The sequence below is a fragment of the Myotis myotis genome, unplaced genomic scaffold, assembly GCF_014108235.1.
Source record: "Myotis myotis isolate mMyoMyo1 unplaced genomic scaffold, mMyoMyo1.p scaffold_m19_p_9, whole genome shotgun sequence".
Classification (NCBI taxonomy): Eukaryota; Metazoa; Chordata; class Mammalia; order Chiroptera; family Vespertilionidae; genus Myotis; species Myotis myotis.
Window position 1 is genome coordinate 36,542,914 of NW_023416401.1, and position 21,529 is coordinate 36,564,442.

General features: G+C 45.4%; 1 protein-coding gene and 1 long non-coding RNA gene across 4 annotated transcripts; one reads left to right on the forward strand and one right to left on the reverse strand.

The window, feature by feature from the left end:
* Window positions 1-3,117: 3,117 nt before the first annotated feature.
* Window positions 3,118-11,407, reverse strand: TGIF1 (TGFB induced factor homeobox 1). 3 transcript variants are annotated; one of them, XM_036322228.1, is made up of 3 exons: window positions 11,083-11,407; window positions 4,923-5,146; window positions 3,118-4,157 (listed from the first exon to the last, which is right to left on the reverse strand). In XM_036322228.1, the coding sequence occupies exons 1-3, from the start codon at window positions 11,096-11,098 to the stop codon at window positions 3,582-3,584; spliced, it is 816 nt and encodes a 271-aa protein (XP_036178121.1). In that variant the 5' UTR covers window positions 11,099-11,407; the 3' UTR covers window positions 3,118-3,581. The 3 variants fall into 3 exon arrangements, with proteins under 3 accessions (XP_036178121.1, XP_036178122.1, XP_036178123.1); XM_036322229.1 differs by lacking the exon at window positions 11,083-11,407 and adding an exon at window positions 9,667-9,899; XM_036322230.1 differs by lacking the exon at window positions 11,083-11,407 and adding an exon at window positions 8,506-8,762.
* Window positions 8,909-16,924, forward strand: LOC118663005. Its single transcript, XR_004969957.1, has 3 exons — window positions 8,909-9,095; window positions 13,005-13,825; window positions 14,242-16,924. It is a non-coding gene; the product is annotated as an uncharacterized LOC118663005 (long non-coding RNA).
* Window positions 16,925-21,529: the final 4,605 nt, after the last annotated feature.

Here is a 21,529-nt window from a genome sequence, read left to right on the forward strand (position 1 = left end):
GCCACTTTCAAACTGTTTAACCTAATTGGATAAGTTAACTTGGGTGATAATTTTACAGCAAATTACATTTCTTTCACAAAGATGCCCCAACAAAAAGACTGCAAAAACAAAAATTTTGTCTGGAAAGAGACTCCTAATATTCTACTTATGAAGAGAAACAATGGCTGAAGAATTATTTAGGGTAGTGGTTCCCAAACCTGCCTATGCATTAGCATCACCAAAGGAGTTTTTCAAAATTTCTAAACCCATCCCATAGCTTTTGTGGGGGTTTTGGAAAGTTTTCCAGGTGATTCCAATGTGCAGATAAGTAAACAAATACAAATTATCCAATCTGCAAAGAGAACCAAGATTGAAGAAAAACAGAACCTCAGAGGCATGTAGGAGAATCTCAAGTGATCTAATATAAACCTACTGGAATTCTAGGAGAAAACGGGGGGGGGGGGGGGGGGGGGATGGGGGGGGATGAAGAAATGGCCACAACTTTCCAAACGTAAACTTACTGATCCAAGCAGCTCAACAAACCTTCAGCATTGTACTGAAATACGATAATAAAAGAGCCAGAGAAAAAGACATTACATACAAGAGAAGAATGATACAAAAGACAACTGTTGTTTCATCAAAAACAGTGGAAGCCAGCCCTGGCCAGTGTGGCTGTTTGTTAAATGATGTTCCATCCATGGAGAGGTTGTTGTTCAATTCTGGGTCAGGGCACATGGGGGGTGTTTCTGGCTGGATCCCTAGTAGGAGGCATGTAAGAGGCAGCCAATCAATGTTTCTCTCTCCCTCTCCCTTCCTCTCTCTAAAAATCAATAAAAACATTAATATTTTTAATAAAAACATATTAAGAAACAATGTAAGCCCGAAGATAATAGATGTAATAATGAAAAATAGAAAAAGATTATCTACCCCTAATTCTATCTTTAATGAAACTACCCTTAAAAGATAAAATATTTTCAATGAACAAAAACACAATTTGTCACCACAAGCCCACACAAGTCTCAAGAAATTCCTTTAAGCTGAAGCAAAATGACATGTCATTTGGACTGACACAAATGTAGAACCTCAAAAATGGTAAATATTTAGCAAATACAAAAGACTATATGTACACTCTTTTTTCTTTTTGTAATACATTTAACTGTTTAAAGGAAAAATTATAACATTGCCCTGTTGGATTTATCATGTAGCCATAATATATATCAAACACAAAGGAAAATAGGAGAGAATGAATGGAACTATACTGTTGGAAGGTTATATATGAAGTTGTATATTAATGCTAAGTAGATTGTAATAAGTTAAAGATATATATATTGTAATCCCAGAGCAACCACTATAGTCAACTGTAATTGAACAAAAATTTAAAAAGCTAAAGTATAGTTTGTAAAACAATAGAAAAGGTAAAACCAAAATACTAAAAATATTCATGTAACCCAAAAGGTAGGAAGAGTAACAGAGGAAAAAAAAACCCCAAATGGTAAATAAATCCAAACATATCAGTAATTACAGAAATGTAAATCAACTGAAAACACCAAGAAAAAAAGGCAGATTAGGCTAAATAAAAAAGACCCAAATCTACACTCTCTAAAAGGGATGAACTTTAAACAAAATAGGTTAAAAATAAGCAAATGAAAAGATATACAAATGTTCAATGCAAATACTAAGCATAAAAATAACTTCTACTTGGTTTAGAGTTAAAATTTTTAAAATATATTTCTTTCCAATTACATTTATTAAAAAAATTACATTTATTATCCATCAACTTCAAGAGGGAAAAAATAAAACAGGCAATTTGGGGTGATCTTTTTCTTAAACCTTTGAGTTTCATCTAACCCTTGACATTTTCTTTAATCACTCATATGGCTTCTTCTCTCCCCTTTCTGGTATGATTCATAAAACATCTTAACTGGGAAAGCCTTTTATGATTTGCTGGTCTCCCTTATCTGTACTCAAAGTCTTTCAGCCTTTGATCTAGCTATTAGAGCAAGTAATGATTCTCAATCACCTCTATCTCATTTTTATTTGTGTTTATTCTGTTCCTTTTATATACTCTTATTTCAGTTTTGGTTTTATCTACTTATATGACCCTGAGGTGGGATCAGCCCACTTGAGGCTGATGTGCCCTTCCAAACTGCCCTTACCAGGTTACAGCAGCACACCTTTTCCTCACCTATTTTTCTTACACCTCCTGGTTGTAAGTTCTTTTCTTCCATTTTCAAAAAGTCTTGGAGTTTAGCTCTTTTTACAGTAGGGACTTTCTAGTTTCAAAATTAGGCAAACTTAAATTTGGAAGAATTTTTCTATATTCTTTAAACAATGATGAAGCTCTGATGCTTCCTCAAACTTAGACGAATCATAGCTGGGTCAGGGCTAGAAAAAAACATGAGTGTCATAACAAAGAAACCTCATACTAAGCATGACTACAAAGAATGGTTTTGTGGCATGTGACAAATCTGCTCAACCGTAAGTGAAAGAAACACCACCAATTCCCTTCTGGCCATCCTGGCTTCATAAATAAAGTCTAGCCCAACAAACTCCGCTTGTGTTTGGCACCATTTTCTCACAAACTGTGACCTTAGAAAATAAACCTAGTTAACAGCCCCACAAAAGATAGAACCTGTTTTAATCACTTTAGAAAATGTTTTAAAAGGTGATTTCTGTACAAATAATGCTGTCTTTGAATGTACACTCCTTATCTAACTGTACCAAAGAATAAAGTTTAAAGGGTAACATGAAAAAGGGGTAATATTAAGAGACTGCTTAGGTTGTTTACTTCTGGAAACTTAAGCCATTATCAGGTGCTTTGAGACCTTTCTTTTCAACACTGGCCATGTCTTAAAATATGCAGGACAGATTACCAAGGGATTGAGTGGTTAACTAAAGTCTGATGGAATGATTCATTTCAATTTGCCCTGCTTTAAGAAAAGCTTTATGCCTCCTATCAAGAGTAAATATCACACATCCTGTTTATACATACTGGCTTATTGTCCAAAGTTCTTCAAAGAGCTGGTGACACCCCCCAACTCACACTCAACCCACCCCCCAACTTCCTCTCATTGGTGTGATATAGTCCTACTCACTTTAAAGCACCTCCCTCAACAAAACAGTCTGTGTTACAGTAAATTTTAAACAAAATACTTTATTGTGTCATGAAAAAAGGCATCAATCAACTAGATTCATACTTGTTTGAAAAAAATTTGAAAATTTATTAGACAGTATGTGGACATCCTGTTCCACATGGGAATGAGAAGATGCTATAGGTTCTCTAAGTATTGCACAGTCTGAAAAAACACCAACAAAAAAAAGGGGAGGGGGGAATCACATAATCTTGGGAACCATATCACATTATGAATAATCTACCAAGAAACATTAAAAAAAAAAAAAAAACCTTTGTTTCTACAGTAGCTTTGAGTTTATAGTTGTTGGAATGACTGTATTCCATTGAAGACATCTCAGTAACAGGAAGCTTCATTTTAACAATCCCATGTGCAAATATTAATAAAAAAATATATAAAATAATGCAATTTATCTCTTGCCATCACCCCGGCAATCATAACATTTGTTAGAACTGTTTTGCTTGAAAATAGTTAAGCTGTAAGTTTTGCCTGAAGCTCCATTTCTGCAGCCCGTTTGAGTGCAACATCCACTAGAAGCTGAAATCCACTAAAATCTTGGTTGAGGTCCGGTGGAGTAGGAGGAGGAGTGTTGAAAAGACCACTTTGTGTATTTGTGCTTGGTCCAGATTTACACGTGTCCTCTGGGTACATGAGGGAGGTGTCTGTAAAGTTGCTGGCTGCTATCTGCTGTATATCTGTGTTTTGTCCCACACCAACTGGCTGACAGAGAGAGAAAGGCACATCTTTCAATGCAGTCACAGTGGTATGACAGATCACTGATGGACGAGCCAGAATTGATCCCGGAGACGACGGCTTAGGGGACAGTGGCCTCCCTAGGGCTGGGTTTGGTCCAGCAGGACAGGAATGAAATGGGCTCTCCTCTAGAGCTGGCATGAAGTTTTTGATGCCCATTGCTGACTCCACAGAGCTCACTTCAGATATCTTGGCCCCACGGCGGGAAATTGTGAACTGATTTGGATCTTTGCCATCCTTTCTCAGCATGTCAGGGAGGAGCCTTCGGCGGGCGTTGATGAACCAGTTACAGACCTGAAATGATTTGGGTATGCTTTAACACTCAGCATACATGTTCTGAGAACCTTCCATAGATGCTTAATTATCTCTTTGCATTTAAGAAGACATGAAAAGACTTATCGGAACTTACAAAGTTATTCCAACGTATTTGAGCCTAGACAAGAAAAAAAACTGCTTCCTATCATAAACCTGCTTCTCTCCAATACAAATTCCCTTGTCTCATCATCCATAAACCTTTTCAGGAGGAAAATAAAGGTATAAATTCTCAAATGTCTAAAAGTTACTTTAGAGAAGGAGGTTTACCTTTTGACTCCCCCATATTAACCGATTACCTACTGCCCAGCATTGAAGTTAATCAACTACAGGAAAATCTTTCCTGTATGAAAAGGGCCACTCCCCCAAGTTACTGATTTTTCTCAGTTCAAATCACTGTGTCAACAGACAGACATGAATTACCTCACTGAGGTCTGTCCTTGTTTAAATATCAAACCAGTTTCCTGGGTAATAGAGTAAGATTTAACCTCCTTTTTATGATTGTTGCACAAAGGAAGGCTCTTTTAGGCATTAAAGGAAATGTTATTTGACAGATGACTGTCAAGTGTTTGTTTCTCTAAATAGCCAGTTATTAGCTATCAGCACTAGAAAGTTTAAGAGATATCCCCCACCCCAAGCTTTTGAGTCAGGAGGCACTTAATGACTTGACATACAGGAATGCTATAAAATGACTTTAGGGGGAAAAGAAAGAAACCTGAGTGCATATACCACGTTTTTTTTCCCCACCTGTAGTGTAGATAGACGTGTTTGCTGGGACAGCAATGCTTTTTCTTGCTCTGAGGGATAGGCATTGTATCGGTGCTCATACAGCCAATCTCGGAGAATCTGCACAGATTCCTTGGGCAGGTTGCCCCTTCTCCGTCTCTTGCCTGAGCCGGCAGAAGAGGAAAGGTCCAAGGGGATGTCCATGCTGTCATCATCCTCGGTCTCACTGCCGGAGGCGACAACACCTAGGAAAGGACAAAGGCCAGCCGTCAACCGGTTTCATCAGCAGAGCACCTAATGCAAAACTCATCTCTTTTGACCATTCAGTGTAAACATGTTTTCTCAACTACTGAGAGGCAGGGGAAGGACCAGTGAGTGTTTTCTGTCCTGAAATACCAGAGCACATGTAAAGGCTCCAGAGTAATTTGACTAGAGGCACATTCTAGATTCTCAACCAGTCGTCGGATGCCCTTTCGTGCCCACTCCGCTAGGATTCAACTTTTCACATTCCTTTGGAATGATCCTCAGAAAAGTCCTTCTTGTAATCCAACAGAGGAGACAAAGCCCCACCCCAAGTGAATAACAGCTTGCCACCTGTGCATCAGGAAAGGTGCTACAACAGATGGAATGTGTCTAACAACCTCTTTGAAGTCATTGCTAATCTAGGATAAATCTAATGAGTGTTCTATTGTACATTTTAAATGCTATTCTTCCTTCTTCCACTGAAGGTTTGAAATAAAAAGGGAATATCTGTACATTTCTTTCACTGATATGAGGGAAAATCACACTCTTAACCCAGTTAGTATTCTAAAGATAAAATGCATGTCTAAAGTTTCTGCCAATTCCATGGTCATTTCTTTTTCATGGCTCCTTACATTTATTCAACACCACTTTTAATGGCCAGTACTGGTCGCTATTTAGTAAATACAAACAACCAATGAAGTTTTTAGTGTTGTTGCACAAAAAATATTTTTCTATTAGTAAAAGGTCAGAGATGCCTTAACTGAATAAAAATTTAAATTTCATATAAATTTCTACTGCCAGATTAATCTGAACCTAGAACAGGAGGTATCAATAAGCAGAGTTGTCTTAATTATATGACAAGAAAACAACAACCCTGAATATGCAATCCCAAAGGAAAATCTCTTGTCTGTAAGTACTTTAATCCCACCAGAAATTTTAAGAATTCACACACCATTAAAGGATATTCAAATCACACACAGACTGAGTTCAATAAAAATTCAGACCTGGCCCTTTTAGACATTTAAACATAATTTAGAACTTTATACGCTATTAAACACACACACATACACCCACGCGCGCGCACACACACACATACACCCACGCGCACACCCCCACAACAACACAAAGAACATGGGCAACTCTTAGAATGTATTGATCTAAAATTTTAAGGATATAAATGAGTCATAAACTAGTGCATGCTTGAACCTAACAGTACTTCTACATAAAGAAAATTTATTAAACTGACACAAAATTTAAAGTTAGGCATTCTTAACTTTGTTGATGCAAACTTAATTGAGTGGTTTGCCTGGATAGGAAATAAAAACAGAATATTCCTCACAGTGATAAACCACTCAATGTACTTGAGGATTTTTTTTTTTAATATATTTTATTGATTTTTCACAGAGACGAAGGGAGAGAGATAGAGAGAGTTAGAAACATCGATGAGAGAGAAACATCGATCAGCTGCCTCTTGCACATCCCCCACCGGGGATGTGCCCGCAACCCAGGTACATGCCCTTGACCGGAATCGAACCCGGGACCTCTCAGTCCGCAGGCTGACGCTCTATCCACTGAGCCAAACCGGTTTCAGCTGTACTTGAGGATTTTTTTAAAAAACACACACATCCTTTTAAAGCCTTTTAACACAATGAAACTCAAAGAATTATCCATTCAAAGGTTTGTTGATGAGATACTCCCCAGTTAGTTGAGTCTGACTTTATTTGGTGACACATGGTCAGTTTTGGACCGCAGGGGGCAGAAGGTATTGGCCAGTGTCCACAGAAAAGGCAGGACCTTCCTAAGACCAAGTAAACCAAGTTCTAACAAAAGAGCAGGATGAGTAACAAAAACCCACACCTGAAACCTACATGATCATATTGACCAATGTCGCCCCAATAAATTTAATTTAAAAAAAAAGGAGCAGAATGAACTTGCAAATTCACTTTAGCTCAAGCCTTATTAAACAGCCATCAATAAACCAATCACAGAAGAATCCTAAATGTTAACCCCATGTATTTGATGTTTCCCTTCCCAGAAGCTTTCATTAAACTGCTTTATTTTTTTTAAACTTATTTATTGATTTTAGAGAGATAGAAAGGGGGAGAAAGAGAGAAACATTGATTTGTTGTTCCACTTATTTATGCATTCCTTGGTTGATTCTTGTATATGGCCTGGCCAGGGATGGAACCCCAAAACCTTGTGGAGCATGGGGACGACACTCTAACCAACTGAGCTACCCACCCCCAAAGGCTCATTAAACTGCTTTAAAAGAAAAAGAGGTACATTTAAAACCGAAACTGCTTTCACTGTTGAAAAGATGAGAAAAATTTTAAACCCATATTAAAATTTGGGTGAAGAGCTCTTCATAAAAAAAAACACAACTTAATAAATTATAAATGAGTACATTTTATATTTGCAAAGAAATCTAGCTTTTTAACTCTAACTTTTAAATACTTGAGTAACTAAAGCAAATTTGTTTAAACTCCTCAATGTCTGAAAAGCCAGACCTTCTTTTCAAAGCTATTACCCCCCTCCCTTTTATAAATTTTTTTAAAAGTGTGAAAATTTGCTCATTAAACAGTGAATTCTCAACTGTAAGTTGATAATAACAAAGAATTTAAAACAACAACAAAAAGACCCTGAAGCCTGCACTTCGATCGGCTTCAGTTTGACAAGAAGCCTGAGCTTTTACAACAGGTTAATGACACACAAAAGCAGGTTTCAGTTAAGCAACACCCAACTGCAGGGCGACTTGACTCTGTTCTCAGTTCATTTAAACAAATGAGTGCCAGGCCTCTGGACCTCTTAACAAATATTTCCAATATGTGCACAAAAGCTGAAGTAACAGGAAGTCAAGACTTCAGTTTCTTGGCTACAGCAGCTGATATTTCACCCACGTTTGCTGCTGTCAGGACTATTTTCATTAAAACTCTCCCTCCGGATTGTGGCTCAACTTGGAAAAACAAAAAGACTTTTCCACGTTACTCATTTCCTATTGTAACAGAGCCTTTGAAAAGTTTCCCGGTTACGACTGGTTTCCAAACGTCCTGCTCTCTGCTTACACTTTTTAAAAATATGTGGCTGGGGGGAGGGGTGTGGGATCACAGGCCGCCTTCTCTCCATCCACATACAAGGGAATGTTGTTTGGGAAGATGGCCCAGGGCTCCCACCGTCTGTAAAGCAACCCTCTCCTTTCCGAAAGGGAGCTGGGAGCAGTGGTTGGATCCCTAGAAGAGGCAGGAACCTAGACGCAGATTCACATAATCGAAGGAAAAGTTTAAGGCACAATTAGGAAAAGGCAAGCCTAGCCTAACAGACTCCCTGCCCGCCCAGAACAGCTCAGAAGCGACAGGAATCGTACCCCCGCCGAGGAGCAGCCACAGAACAACGTTATCGCAAGAATCCCACGGTCAGGAAGGACGAGCTGAGACTTCGGGGGTTTCCTCAAGGAGCCCCTTTCTGCGTGGCTTAGGGCCTTTGGGGGGCTCTTTTCGGCACCCTCTGCTCTCTAAGACGAGACCCTATGATCACTTTTCAGTCTTCCCAAAGCCCGGGCTCTGCGATGGAGTTGAAGGTGATTTTGTTTTCAAGAAAACTTGAAAACGGACTTTTATAAGACAAACAATAGTCCAAGCCGAGAGGGACCGGGGGGCGGGGGGGGGGGAGATTTCTTCCAGAGTCCTCGCTGGGCGGCTCGGAGCGCGGCCCCCCAGTAGCCGGCGCGGGGTGGCGGGGCCGCGGCGGCCGCGGGGAGGGGGCCCGGGCGGCCGGCTTTTAGCTTTTGTTCGGCGGCTCCCTCCGCCCGCACCGAACTCGGCCCCTCCGACGGCGGCGTGAGCACCACCGGCCCGCGGGGCTCTCGGGTTACAGGAAACCGGAGACGGTGCCGAGAACCTCCACCTTCTGAGGGGGCTGCCCACCCCGGGGGATTTACCCAGAAAACCTAAAAAGGTGAGGCAGCCGGGCCGCGCCCGGCGCAAAGTTTCCCCCACACGCACCTCTCATTGTTTCCAGGAGTCGGCGCTCCGCGGAGGGCCCGGCGCCCCGGGCTGCCGACTCCGAGCCCCCAGTCCTGCGGCCGGCGGGGAAAGGGGGCGACCGGAGGCACCGAGTGCCGCGGAAGGACCGAGGGATAATGGGAGCGGGGGGGGGGGGGGAGGAGGCAAAAGTTGCCGGGGGCGGGGGCGGGTAGGCACCCTAAAGTGCGGGGAATCGGCGAGGGACGCCCGGCGGTACCTGGGCAGGAGAGGGGCGGGGGGCGGGGGGGAGACCCAACGGCCGGCCTGGTGGGGGCGGGGACTCGGGAAGGCTTTGGGGCGCCGGGGGGGGGGGGGGGGTCGGGGAAGCTACAACGCTTCCCCCAGCAGCGCCCGAACAATGCGGGGCGCCCGGCCCCCGCGGAAGCCCAGCTTTGCAGTGGGCTCACCAGCACCACTCCTCACCCTCCCAACACACATACACCCCAACTTATCCCAGGGGGTCCCGGCGCCCGCGGGAGAGTCCCTCCGGGCAGGGTCCAGACCTGTCAGTCCTCCCCGAGTAGACATGGCCTTCCGGGGCGGCCACCCGCGTGCTCCCCGCGCCGTTACGTGGCCAAACTTGTCCGCGCCGAGTTGTCACTGTCCCTGGAGGGGGGTCGCTGGGCGCCGACTCCCAACCGCTACGAAAGCCCGACTCGGACGCGTGCAGCACGAGGTGAGGCGGGTTTCCAAGGCCCCCGGGCCGGCAGCCCGAGCACAGCACCCCGGGGCGGGCCGGGCCGGAGCCGGGCGGGGGGCGGGGGGCGGCGTTCGGCCCGTATTGTTCTAACTGTCCCCGCGGGGCCGCCTGGAAGAATGCGGGGCCGCGGAAACTCCGCGCGCTTCTGCGCCTGCGCGCGGCGCCCCCTCCCCCGCGGCTTCCCCAGCGACTAACTTCTGTTTTGAGCCACTTCGCATAAATCACAACAGAAAAGCCCACGGGGCCCACGACGGAACATTCGGGGTACCCCCGCCCCCCGCCAGGAGCTCAAAAGTTCACTTCGAGAGGGAGCGAACATTTCTGACCTTTCGTGGTGGCAGGCCTTTTTCCCCCCTTCTTCTTTCTCGTGTGTGTTTTGTTTTTAAGCCAGACTGCCGGCAAGTTTTAGTTGTACGGCTTCCAGAACGTTTCGTGGAAACAATGACAGCCTCGCTCTGCACTTACAACCAAGCCTGCTTGTCGGACGCGGGCTCGTCCCGGGGGTGGGGGTGTGGGTGTGGGGTGTGTGTGTGTGTGTGTGTGTGTTGCCTGCCCGCGGCCCTAACTCTCCATCCCGCCCCGCACTCTCCGTGGGAAAACCTGGAGCGGCCGGGAATGTCCCAGACCCGCTTCCCGGCGTTTCCCACCCCCGAGGGCGACCCGGGGGTCGGAGCCGCATTCCTTTTGATTGTGAAAACACCCCCATCCCCCGAGAAGAGAGTGCCCGGGCCCAGCTGGGGGGGACGGGGGGGAGTGGGAACCCCGGAATCCAAGCCCAACTTTCAGACAAAGGCGCGCTCCTGGCTGCCGCCGGTCGCGACGGGGAAAGCGGGGCGCGGGGGGGTACCCCTGGAGTAGGACCCTCAGAACTCCCCGCCCCGGAGAACCCGCGAGAAGCCACGCGGCGACTCGGGAAGCGTGGGGCGTGGGCTGAGACAATGAAAGTTGGAGGCGCACAAACAAGGCGGCGAGCGTGTGTTTTTTTGACAACGTGCCAGCGGCGTGGAGGCCCGTCTCCCCACCACCGCCCCTCGTGCTGTGTCTCGAAGGAGCGCGGCCACTGCCGTTTCAGCCGCGGCCTCAACAAAGGGGCCGGCGCGGTCCCAGCCGGGGAGCGCGGGGCTGGCAAGTCCACAAAGTCACTCTCGCCCCGAGCCCGGCCGGCGCGCACGCTTCCCCGGGACACGCGCCCGCGGGGCGGCAGCCGGCGGAGCCTTACCTTTCTTGCTCTTCATCCTGGAGCTCCCCTTCCAGCGCGGGGCACCGCCGGGGTGTCGGGGGCGCGGGCGGGAGCGGGAGCGCCGGGGGCCAGCGGCTGTCCTCCCCGGAGGGCGCTCCGGGAACTTGCAGGACGAGCTCCAGCAGTGAGTGCGGCCCCGGCGCTCGGATCGCAGGCGCCCGCTTCTTGGGCGGAATTCAAGTGACACTTGGGCTTCCTCCTGCCGGGACCTCCTGGCAGCCGGCCGGGGGCTCTCGCTCGCCCAGCGCGCTCCCCTCCCCACGCCGCTCCTTTGTTCCCCGCTCCCGATCGGCGCACCTCGGCGCTGTCAGAGTGAGAGGCGAGGAGGGGAAGGTACAGGAGGTCCTGCCTCCGCCCCCAGCCGCCCGCCCCGTCCCCCGCCCGCCGCTCCCCGCCCCTCCCCCGCACCTTCCTGCCGGGGAGGGCTGCACGCGGGCCGCGGCCACGCCGCCTCACTCCGCGCCCCCGGGGGCCGCTGTTACCGGTCCCGGGTGGGGGCGGCGGAGCCCAGAAACGCGATCCTTCCTCCCTGCGGCGCGCACGCCTCCCGCATCCCTCGTGGGGCCGCGGCCACCCCAGCCGAGTGCCCCGCGTTTCTCCTTGGGGCCTTTCTTCCCGGGGCAGACGAAGGTGTGTTTGGTTAGGAAGCTGCCACAGATGGAGGTCGGGCCGCCCCCTCCTTCCTCTCCTCGACCCCCGGGAAGAAAAGCACACCTCACCCCCCCTTCGTTTTTGACAGCTGCCCCACACTCCAGTCCCGGCTCGGGCCGCGGGATGAGACGGCCGCTTCTGATTCAAGGGGCGGGGCACCGAGGGAAAGTATTCGGGACAAGAACCAACTTCTTCCCGAACGCGCGGCTGCCATGGGCTCGCGGGCGCGGCGCGGCGCACCCTTCTCCTCCGGGGGCTCTTCCTCCCCCGTCGACCGTGCGGGGCCGAGGGGGGGGGGGGGGGTGAGACACAGACACCCGGGGAGAATGACTGTGCCCCGGGGCTAACGCTGCGAGTTCCGGGCCGGATTGCAAGGCAGTTTCGAAATCGAACACGTTGCGGCGCACACTTGTCATGCTCACATGCTCTTTAAAACTCCGCGCCGCCCGTCCCGCCGCCTCCCGGCCTGCCTCTCCCACGCTCGGACCCGGGCAGCTGCCGCCTGTAGGAAACGGCGGGAACCGCACCGGGGCTGCTCGGTCAAGTCTGTTTCGGTCAAGTCTGCTTTTATGACTTCAGCCCTGCTAGGGGGCCCCTTCTCTCATCGGATATTTCAGACTAGTCATGGAGGGGAAAAACACATGCTCCTGTAGGTTTGTTTTGGTTGAGGAAGACTCCAACAGGAGTCCTTGACGAAAGTACCCTTTTCAAAGACCAGATCCTGTTTGGCTGATTCCAAGAAACGCATACCCCCTCCCCGCCCTCTCCTCCGAGCCGAGTTTCCCCGTGTGTGTCCCGTTGCTTTGAAGTAAACGAACTGTCACAGGCCACAGTGCGACTTTCACCGTCACTTAAAAGAGAAAAAACCCCCAACGTAAATAACCCGGGTGGAGACGTCAGCGCCCGAGCCGGCCTCCAGTTTCGGCTCTGTGCTCTTTTTGTTTTGTAACCTCAATGGAGAACCCGGCAGGACTCGCTCCGTGGAAATAAGGTTAAACCCGAGGAAGAAGGCAGCCAAACGATGACTAACTAGACTTTGGAGCCTCTGTTTTCGGATTAAATTAAAGCCAGCCTCCCACCCACTCACCCCCCCCCCCCCAAAAAAAGACACCCCCGCCAGCAGAGTGAATTGAGGCCAGAGTTTACAAAGCTTGGGTGGTTTTTCCAATTACAGGACTTAAAATGAATAAACAAGGAGGAAAGCGTCACTTTAAGCAGGCAGCGACCTCACGATTTTTTTTTTCCTTCAGTGGTTTGCCGACTGATCAGCACCGAAGAGAACACACTTCTGAAAGGACAAAGCGAATAAACTTGGTCCCGGGGCAAAGCAGCGCCCTGAACGGACCCCTGCAACTTGCTGGGCGCAGCTCCTCCCCGGGACCTGGCTGGAGATGAAGCAGCTGCTGCGCCCGCGAGCGGGACAGATGTGGGGCCGGGCCGGGGCGGGGGCCGCCCGTTGGGGGCCGCTGCGAGCCGGCGTTTGAAGGCTTGTTTGTTGCAGGGATTGGTGGCTCACATCCGCTGGGGACGGGAGGGCGGGAGGAGACGCGGGAGGAGGGGCCCACGCCGCGGCCTGAGTGGCAGCAGCCTTGGCTGGAGGCCGGCGGTTACTGGGGAGACGCTTTGTTTGCTAACTTCGACAGCGGCCTCGGCCACTCGACAAAACACGCCTCCTGGCCGCTGGCAGCAGCTCGCGACAAAAAAGGTTTCCTTCTTCCGCGTGGTTATCCTTGGCCACGCGATGGCTCTCATTCTGTACACAAAGGCACCTTCTCGTCTAAATGAACTTGGCTAATGACGGCGATTCTCTGGCAACTGAGTTGGAAACCGAGAGAGGAAGCGAAGACAAACTTTGGCTAGAAGTTTGGCTAGAAGACAAACTTTAGGGGCAGGGGGAGGGGCGCACGTGATTTCTTTCAAATAGCGAAGAGGAAATAGTGGAACTTTAAACGCTCTCGCTGGAGGTCCGGCTTGATCCGGCCAATGCTCGCCTTTTGCTGGAGCGCATAATATCAAAGCAATTATTAAAGCTGGTGAGACGGTCCGAAGAGGAACCCGGGCACCTGTCGGGGTGAGCACTCCCCTGGTAGAGGTCCCCACCCCCAGGGCTCGTTCCCAAACTTGTTTGGGGCTTTGAAACGTTGGTTCGTTCTGAGAAGTGCCTGGAGTCTGCATAACACAGGCAAGAAAAATCAGCAATTGCTTAGGATATTTTTTGTTAACGGTATTTGCTTTTCCCAAGGTGGAAAAGCAACTTTTAGTTCTGGCTCTGTCAATTCTAGTGCCCACCTAGCGCCTCTCTGTAAAACTGATCCAATGACAGGATTTTTTTCCAGTGCTAAATTTTTTTTTAATTAATAAAAGTATATGGATTTACATGTGCTACATATTATTTGCTGAGTTCATATGAAAGTTAATTAAGTTGGAAAACTGGTGCTCGAGAAGGCTGCTGATAAACGTTTTTCACTATTATTTTTTCCCCTCCAGGCATACTTCGTTCCAATGGGTGTCTTATCTTCTCAAGCTGTCTCAAGGCCAAGAAAAGAAACAGTTGTTAAAGTTACTTTTCACAGCCTGCAAACCCTTCAAAGGCACAAAAGCCAGAAAAATGTATCAATACATCCAGTTATTTTGATGCCAGGTCCAGGAAGTAATTGCAGAATGTATTTCATTAATCTAAACAACCATTGATCAAGCAAGAATTCCATCCGGCCCTGTCCTAGGTGGAGGAACGATGCTCACTCAGCCTTGTATCCATCCCTTTTGCTTCTAATCTCTGGGGGACAGATATTTTTTAAAAACATATATGTAGACTGCTGGGCTCGCACAAGGATTTTATAGTTATCGCTTCACATCTCAGGTGTGGGGGCTGGGACTACTTAAAGAAAGCTGACCATAGTCTTTTCAGGGGCCTGGTGTGGGGCTACAACCCTCTTATGATTTTTATCGACCCCATCAGGATTGTCTCCATCTCTTAATTACATGAATAATGTAATTAGTAATGAATAATGTAATTAGTAGGTAATCACTTTTCTCCTAGCCTGCACTTCTCTTCCCATCCTTTTTCCTCTGTAGCCCAGTCCTCCTTTTCCTTTGCCTAGCGCCTTGGACTCAAGGGGACCGAGTAAAGAGATAATTTGAGTACAGCCTTTGCCCTCTTTTGGCCTCATCATACATCTGTAGTGTGCTTTACAGTCTATGAAACACTTAGGTGGCCTTACTTAATAGTACAGTGAAGTATGTTATTATTTTTCTCTAAAGTCAATATAACTTAACACCCAAATATAACAAAGCTAAAAGGTATAAAACCAAGTGCGGGGCATAAATTGCCTGGCTTTAAGTCAGGTGTTCTCTGTCATTCTTTCTTGGAAGATCCAATAGATGTGGAAGGCAGTATATAAAACAGATTTTAAGCACAGATGATGGTATCAGGGCCTACTGATCATGTGTGGCGATTGCTTCAAAATCTCTTCTTTGAAATCTACCAGTAGTTTTACAAAAGGCTCTCTTCCAACCTAATAGCTTTTTGTGATTTGTGTTCTTTTCTCATTTTTTAAAAAGAAAAAGTGCTAAAAAAATTCAAGCAAGAAACAAGTACACAAAGTTAAATGTGAAAGACCGTAATTACTCTCCACTCTCCAAATGTGCATATGTATACTACACACAAATGTAAGGGATGTCTTCTTACTTCCTCTTTTTAAGTCGACTGGGCCTGGGATGGTCCCAGGAGTCTGTGATATCCTGACCTAAATGTAGGTATCCTCAATGCTACCGTCCACCTCAGCGTCTCAACCACAGTTCTATTAACAATTGGAGCTGGATAATCTTTGTTGTGTATTGTAGAATGTTTAGCAGCATCCTGGCCCTAACCAATACTTGTCAGTAACACCCATCCCCCAAGTTGTCACAAACAAAAAAACAGCCCAGGCATTGCCAGAGGTCCTCCAGAGGGGATGGAAATGGGCTGGGGTGGGGTTGGTGTGGGTGGGGTGAGGATCATCTCTGCTTGAGAACCACAGATCTAGCTCAACCCTTTATTTCTTCCGTAACACCTCACTTTAAGTTACAGTATTTTGCTATTTGACTATTAACTTGTTTATTTTCCTGTGACTCCCACTAAAAAGACTTTCAGATATCATACCAGATGTTAACTTATTCCCTTTTTCCTACTTCCATGAATGTAGTTAATCCATTCACATGTGTCCATTTATCTTCCTAAAGCTATAAAGGACCCATTTATAATGGCAACAAAACGACGAAATATCCAGGAATGAAATTAACAAGAAATAGGTGCAAGTTTTATGAGGAAAACTTTAAAATTCTACGGAGAGACATGAAGGAAGACTTAAGTAAAATAAAAACTATAACATTGTTTTTAGCAAGATTTAGTAGTGAAAGGAGAAGGATGTTTATTTTCCCCCAATCAATCTTTAAATTCAAAGCAATTTCCATTAAAATACCAACAGGATTTTTTTTTTTTTTTGTAATGGCCACAGTTCATAAAAATTAAAGATCTCACAATAGCTGGGGAAATTCTAAAAGAGAAAGTAGGGTGGGGGAGGATAGGGAAAGCCCCTCCAAACATTAAAGTGTGTTTTGACGTTGATAATAATTACAATGTAAAAGTTTTGTACTGAGAATAAAAAGGAAACAAAGAACAATGAGACATTAGAATACAGAGAGAGATGGAGATTTTGGCAAAGGTGGCTTTTCAGATCAGGGATAATTGAATTGGATAATTGACTACTTTTAGTTGAAAATGAAGCTGGATCTCTGTCTCCTTTAACAAAAATAAAATTCATTGAGTTAAAGATTGAAATATTAAAGTAACTTAAAATACACTAAATATGTTCTAGAACAGTGATTTTCCAGAGGGTGTGTATGTGGCGAGTTGGCCTCCCAGGGACATTTGACATTGTTTGGAGACATTTGGTCGTCACTAGATAGGGGGGAAGCCACTGGCCTCTGGAGGATAGAGGCCAGGGATGGCTGCTAAACACGCTGCTACACACAGCACTGACGTCCACAGGAAATTATCCTGTCCAAAAAGTCAGTAGCGTGGGGCATGAATATGATCTTGGAATGGAGAAGACCTTTCCAATCAGGACACAAAATTGAGAAAGAATAAAATATGTAAATGTTTATAAGCATTTTGTTTTTGTTTTGTTGTTTGTTTGTTTTTTTTAACTGTGTTTGAGGGGAAATCCCATAAAATTTTCAAAAGCAAAGTACTTGCAGCACCTGGCAGGCATCATCAGACCAATGTACCTAATATATGAAGAGCTCATAAAAACCATCGGAAAGAATTCTGTTTTAAAAAAGTTGGGCAAAGGAATCCAAATAAACAAAAACGGTTTTTTAAAAATCATAAAAATTGTAATTACAATTAAGTAAATTGGATTGAGCTGGTATGAGAAGGTTAATAATATACTATGTTGATTAGGGCTATATTTTTAAGCAAGGTACAGAAAACTATAGTATTATCCCTTTTGTGTAAAAATTTTTATGCCTATATTTTTTAAAATGATACTCAAGGAAATATTAGCAATGGCTATCTTTGGAGGAAGAGAATGGGGAAGGGAATGGGATTCTGTACATGGTAAGCAGGCTATTTTTTTTTCATCTTCTACTTTTTTTTTTGTACAAGCCTGAACTGAGAGAGAGAGAGAGAGAGAGAGAGAGAGGGCCACTTGAAGTGAAGTTAGTGAAGGCAAGTGTCCAGTCATTGACTGGTACAGAGGGCCTATATCATCATTTTATTTTACCTTCACTTATTTCTTCTTCTGTGCTCTTCCTTTAAGTAGGTCTGAGTTTCTGGCCTACCTAATATTCCCCTCTCTAAAGAACTTCTTTTAACATTTCTTGCAAGGCAGGAAATTTTTAATTACTAAATACAGTGGATTGTAACTATAGATGTAATTTATGTACCAATCCTCAATTATTGTACATTTTAACTTTGGTCTGGTTTGAGTTAGAGAGGATTTTTGCAAATACTCTATGCCCCCTCTCCATAGCAGGGATCTAAAATAGGATGAAGTTGTATATGGGGCCTTTAAAACTGGCTCTGCAGTTCAAGAGTCTTGGGTAGTTAATCATTCGCAAGTGTGAATAAGCCCCAATGACACCCTGGGAGCTCATTATTCATTGCCTTTTACAAAAAATAATAACAAAGGCCATCAAACCATTTACATTGTTGAATTGGATGACCAAATCTGCAAAATTGGAAAGGTTAATTTTGATGCAGGTAATTTTTGCAGACAATTTGGTCAAGCATTACAATACTTAAAAAGAGAGCAAGATGCTTTTCCCAGAATTGAACTAAATGCTATCAACGCATGGATGGAGGCAGCATATCCCCTGAAAGGCAAGGAACATTTAAGTAAAGGCTTTCTCTTCCCCTGGCATATTTTTAAAAGAGAACAATCTGTTATCTCCCAGTGTTTTCATCAGGCGTCCACAGGATGTCATGCAAAAGCCAAAACAATTCTTCCATATTACCTTAAAAGGGAGGAAAACATTCACTTCCAAGTTACTTGGATATACTTTATTTTCAAAACTTAGATACATTTTATTTTCTCTTTCCCACCCATTTTGGAAGCTCGCCTCAGCAACACATTTATGGACTCGATCAGCGGGGCTCCTCCTCAGGGTGAAACATGACTGAATCAGTCCAGACTTCTCTCTCCCCTTTCGTTTGTGCTGGCAACAACTCACATACATGTATACTAGTTCAAAATCAATTTTAGTTTTTTTAAAGTATATTTTTATTGATTTCAAAGAGGAAGGGAGAGGGAGAGAGAGATAGAAACATCAATGATGAATCATTGATTGGCTGCCTCCTGCACACACACACACACACACACCCCCACCCCCCTGGGGATCAAGCCCACAACCCAGGCATGTGCCCTTGACCGGAACCGAACCTGGGACTCTATGGCCTATAGGCAGACAAGACCCTCTCCCCTTCCTTCCTTTCTCTCTCTCTCTCTCTCTCTCTCTCTCTCTCTCTCTCTCTCTCTCTCTTTCTCCCTCTCCTTTTGGATATATTATCCCTCAATGGAAATCACAAATCTGTTATTTGTCCTTAATATTTTGTCCTTCACAAGAATCCCATTTAGTTTTTTAAAAAACTAAACAAAATAACCCTTTGAAAAATGGGGCCTAGATTTCTTGAATTAGGTTAAGTTCACTTTGCTTTCATCTGATAAAATATGCTCATCCTACCAGCTTCTTTAGGGAAAAGAATACAGCAAAAGCCTACACAAACTTCTATTTGATTAGTCACTTGCCACTTCTTATTATTCTGACCAAAAAGTACATTTTCCAAAAGGACTAATGATTCTGTAACCACAGTGCTTTGCCTGTGTCATTATTTCACCGAACCTGGAAGAATTCTTGAGATATCCTCAATCTGAAATACAAGTCCTTCCATGTACCTTTGAAATCCAGTTCACAAAATAACCTTCTGGCTTTTCATTCTAACAGTGTTGTTTAGAAAAAGATTACTCTCTAATATAACTTAAACACACACTTGCTTTTCCTAGTTCTCTCCCACACCCCCCCCCATACATCTTTTATTATTTTGTAAATTGTAATCAAACCATGTTTGTATTTTTAAAAATGCAAAATAGACCTGGCCAGGTGGCTCAGGTGGTTGGAGCATCATCTCATACACCAAAAGGTTGTGGGTTCGATTCCCGGTCAGGTCACATACCTAGGTTGTGTGTGGGATCCCTGGAATCCCTGGTTGGGGCATGTGCAGGAGGCAACCAATTATTCGATGTTTCTCGCTCTCTCTTCTTCTCTGTCTCTCTCTTTCTCTCCCTTCCTCTCTCTATGGAATCAGTAAAAACGTATCCTTAGTGAGGATTTAAAAAAAAAAAAAGCAAATTAAACTTTTATCCAGGAAAAAAGAGTAAATTTTGTTTGCTCATATTCAAGTTGTATAAAGAAGACTTAACTAAGTTACTGTTAAGGAATCCTTATATGCTATCAGGTGAACTATGCTAGAAAAAAAATTTTAAATACTGGACTAGTCATTCCTCACTGATTGAGCTGTAGGTTTCGAATGCCTCACCTCCCCCCTTACGGTCCCTGTTCACACATAGTAGTCAGTCCTAGTTATGGATTGTTCTTGAGAAATAAAGCTGAGAAGTTTTAGAGACGTACAAAGAGAGTTTATACTCTTTCTTTCAGGTTAATGAAATTGAAGGTGTATTTTCTTTTACCTTCTAGATCCACTCCAGACATTATTTGAATGTACACCAAAACAAAACAAAAATAAAATTGTGTATTTCTAGGATTCAGCTTCACCTGTTGCATCACGATTGCCTGTGTGTAGCCCTAAATGTAAACAATGCCCAAGCTAGTGTTGGGGGGTTGTGGCTTCTCACTCTCTTGCAAGTTTTCTGCAGTGAGTTTGGATTCTTTCACTTTCATTATCATGAAAAGCAATAGGTCTTCTTTTTTAAGCTAAAATTAAAGCTGCCTATCCTTGGCACCAGGTTCTAGGTACAATTACTGGTTCTACACATGAACTGGAATAGTAATATTATTCACTTGACAGATATTGACAAATATTCCTGAATGGTTACTATGTGCAAAGCTGTAAGCTGGTTTGTCCGAAAACAAAATAAGTAAGCAATGTAGGTGAATGTGCTAGGAGTTCAAAGGAGGAGAAAAGATGAGTAAAGTGAATTTCAAAAACTGAAGTATGTCGATTTGACAAGGATTTGGAGAAAAGGAGGCTTTTGTTCAAAGCTGGTGAGAGAACTCAACAATGTATATATAAAGTCTCGGAAGCACTCTTTGATCCCCAATCACACTTTTTGGGGATTTATTCTGTAAGCAATAAGGTGAGCCCCCAAATTCAGGGGTCCTGGTAGAACACAAAGTACACTGGGGCGCCCGGCAGCAAGGCAAATATCTTCACTCCTGCAGGAGGCTGCGCACGCCCATGGCCTGGGAGCACCTGCACACTGAGCAGGCTCTGCGTGGCTTTTTAATCCTGACGCACGTGACCTGCCCCTCACTCTTGATTGGAGCTCAGGCGCACAGTCTTTCCCGATTGGCTAATTCAAAGGGAGGGGTTGGCCTTTGCCGGTTCAAGATGGCGACCCCCAGGGGAGCTGCAAGTCACCCAAGCCAACATGGCGGCTGCCACCTCACGTGAGGTAAAATGGTAGCTGCCAAGGTACGCAGTCCAAAATGGCGGCTTCCAAGTCTCGTGAGCCAAAATGGCGGCTTCCAAGTCACGTGAGCCAAATGGCGGCTGTCTACTGGACAGGACACAGGACCGGTCTGTTCTCACGGTCCTAAGGTGCCGTGGTCTAATTTGGTGGATACGGGAGGAGGGAGTCAGAGAAAGCAAACCTCATAGGTACATTAAAGTTACATTGCTAGACTCAGGTGGGGTCGGGCTTTCTTCTGCAGGAAGTGACGACAACTCCACAACACTTTAGGAAGATGAAGTTCGCAGTTTTCTCCAGAACAAATTAGAGGCAGAGTCCGGGTAATGGGGTTTTACAGAACAAAGGGCCTGAAACCTCACTGCGGCTGTGAAAACGGAAGGGATGCTTTCGCTTGGTCCTGTACCTTTCTGAAATAAGAGGAGATCTACCCGGTCCTTGATATTTGACACCGAACAGGCAATTACTGCCAACAAAGCATAGAAAACACTTTACCATTGTTTATACTATTAAAAACAGTGAGCAACCCAGCTGAGAGCAGGACCCGCCCCGCGCCAGGCTGGGCCAGGCGAGGCTGCCTGAGTCAG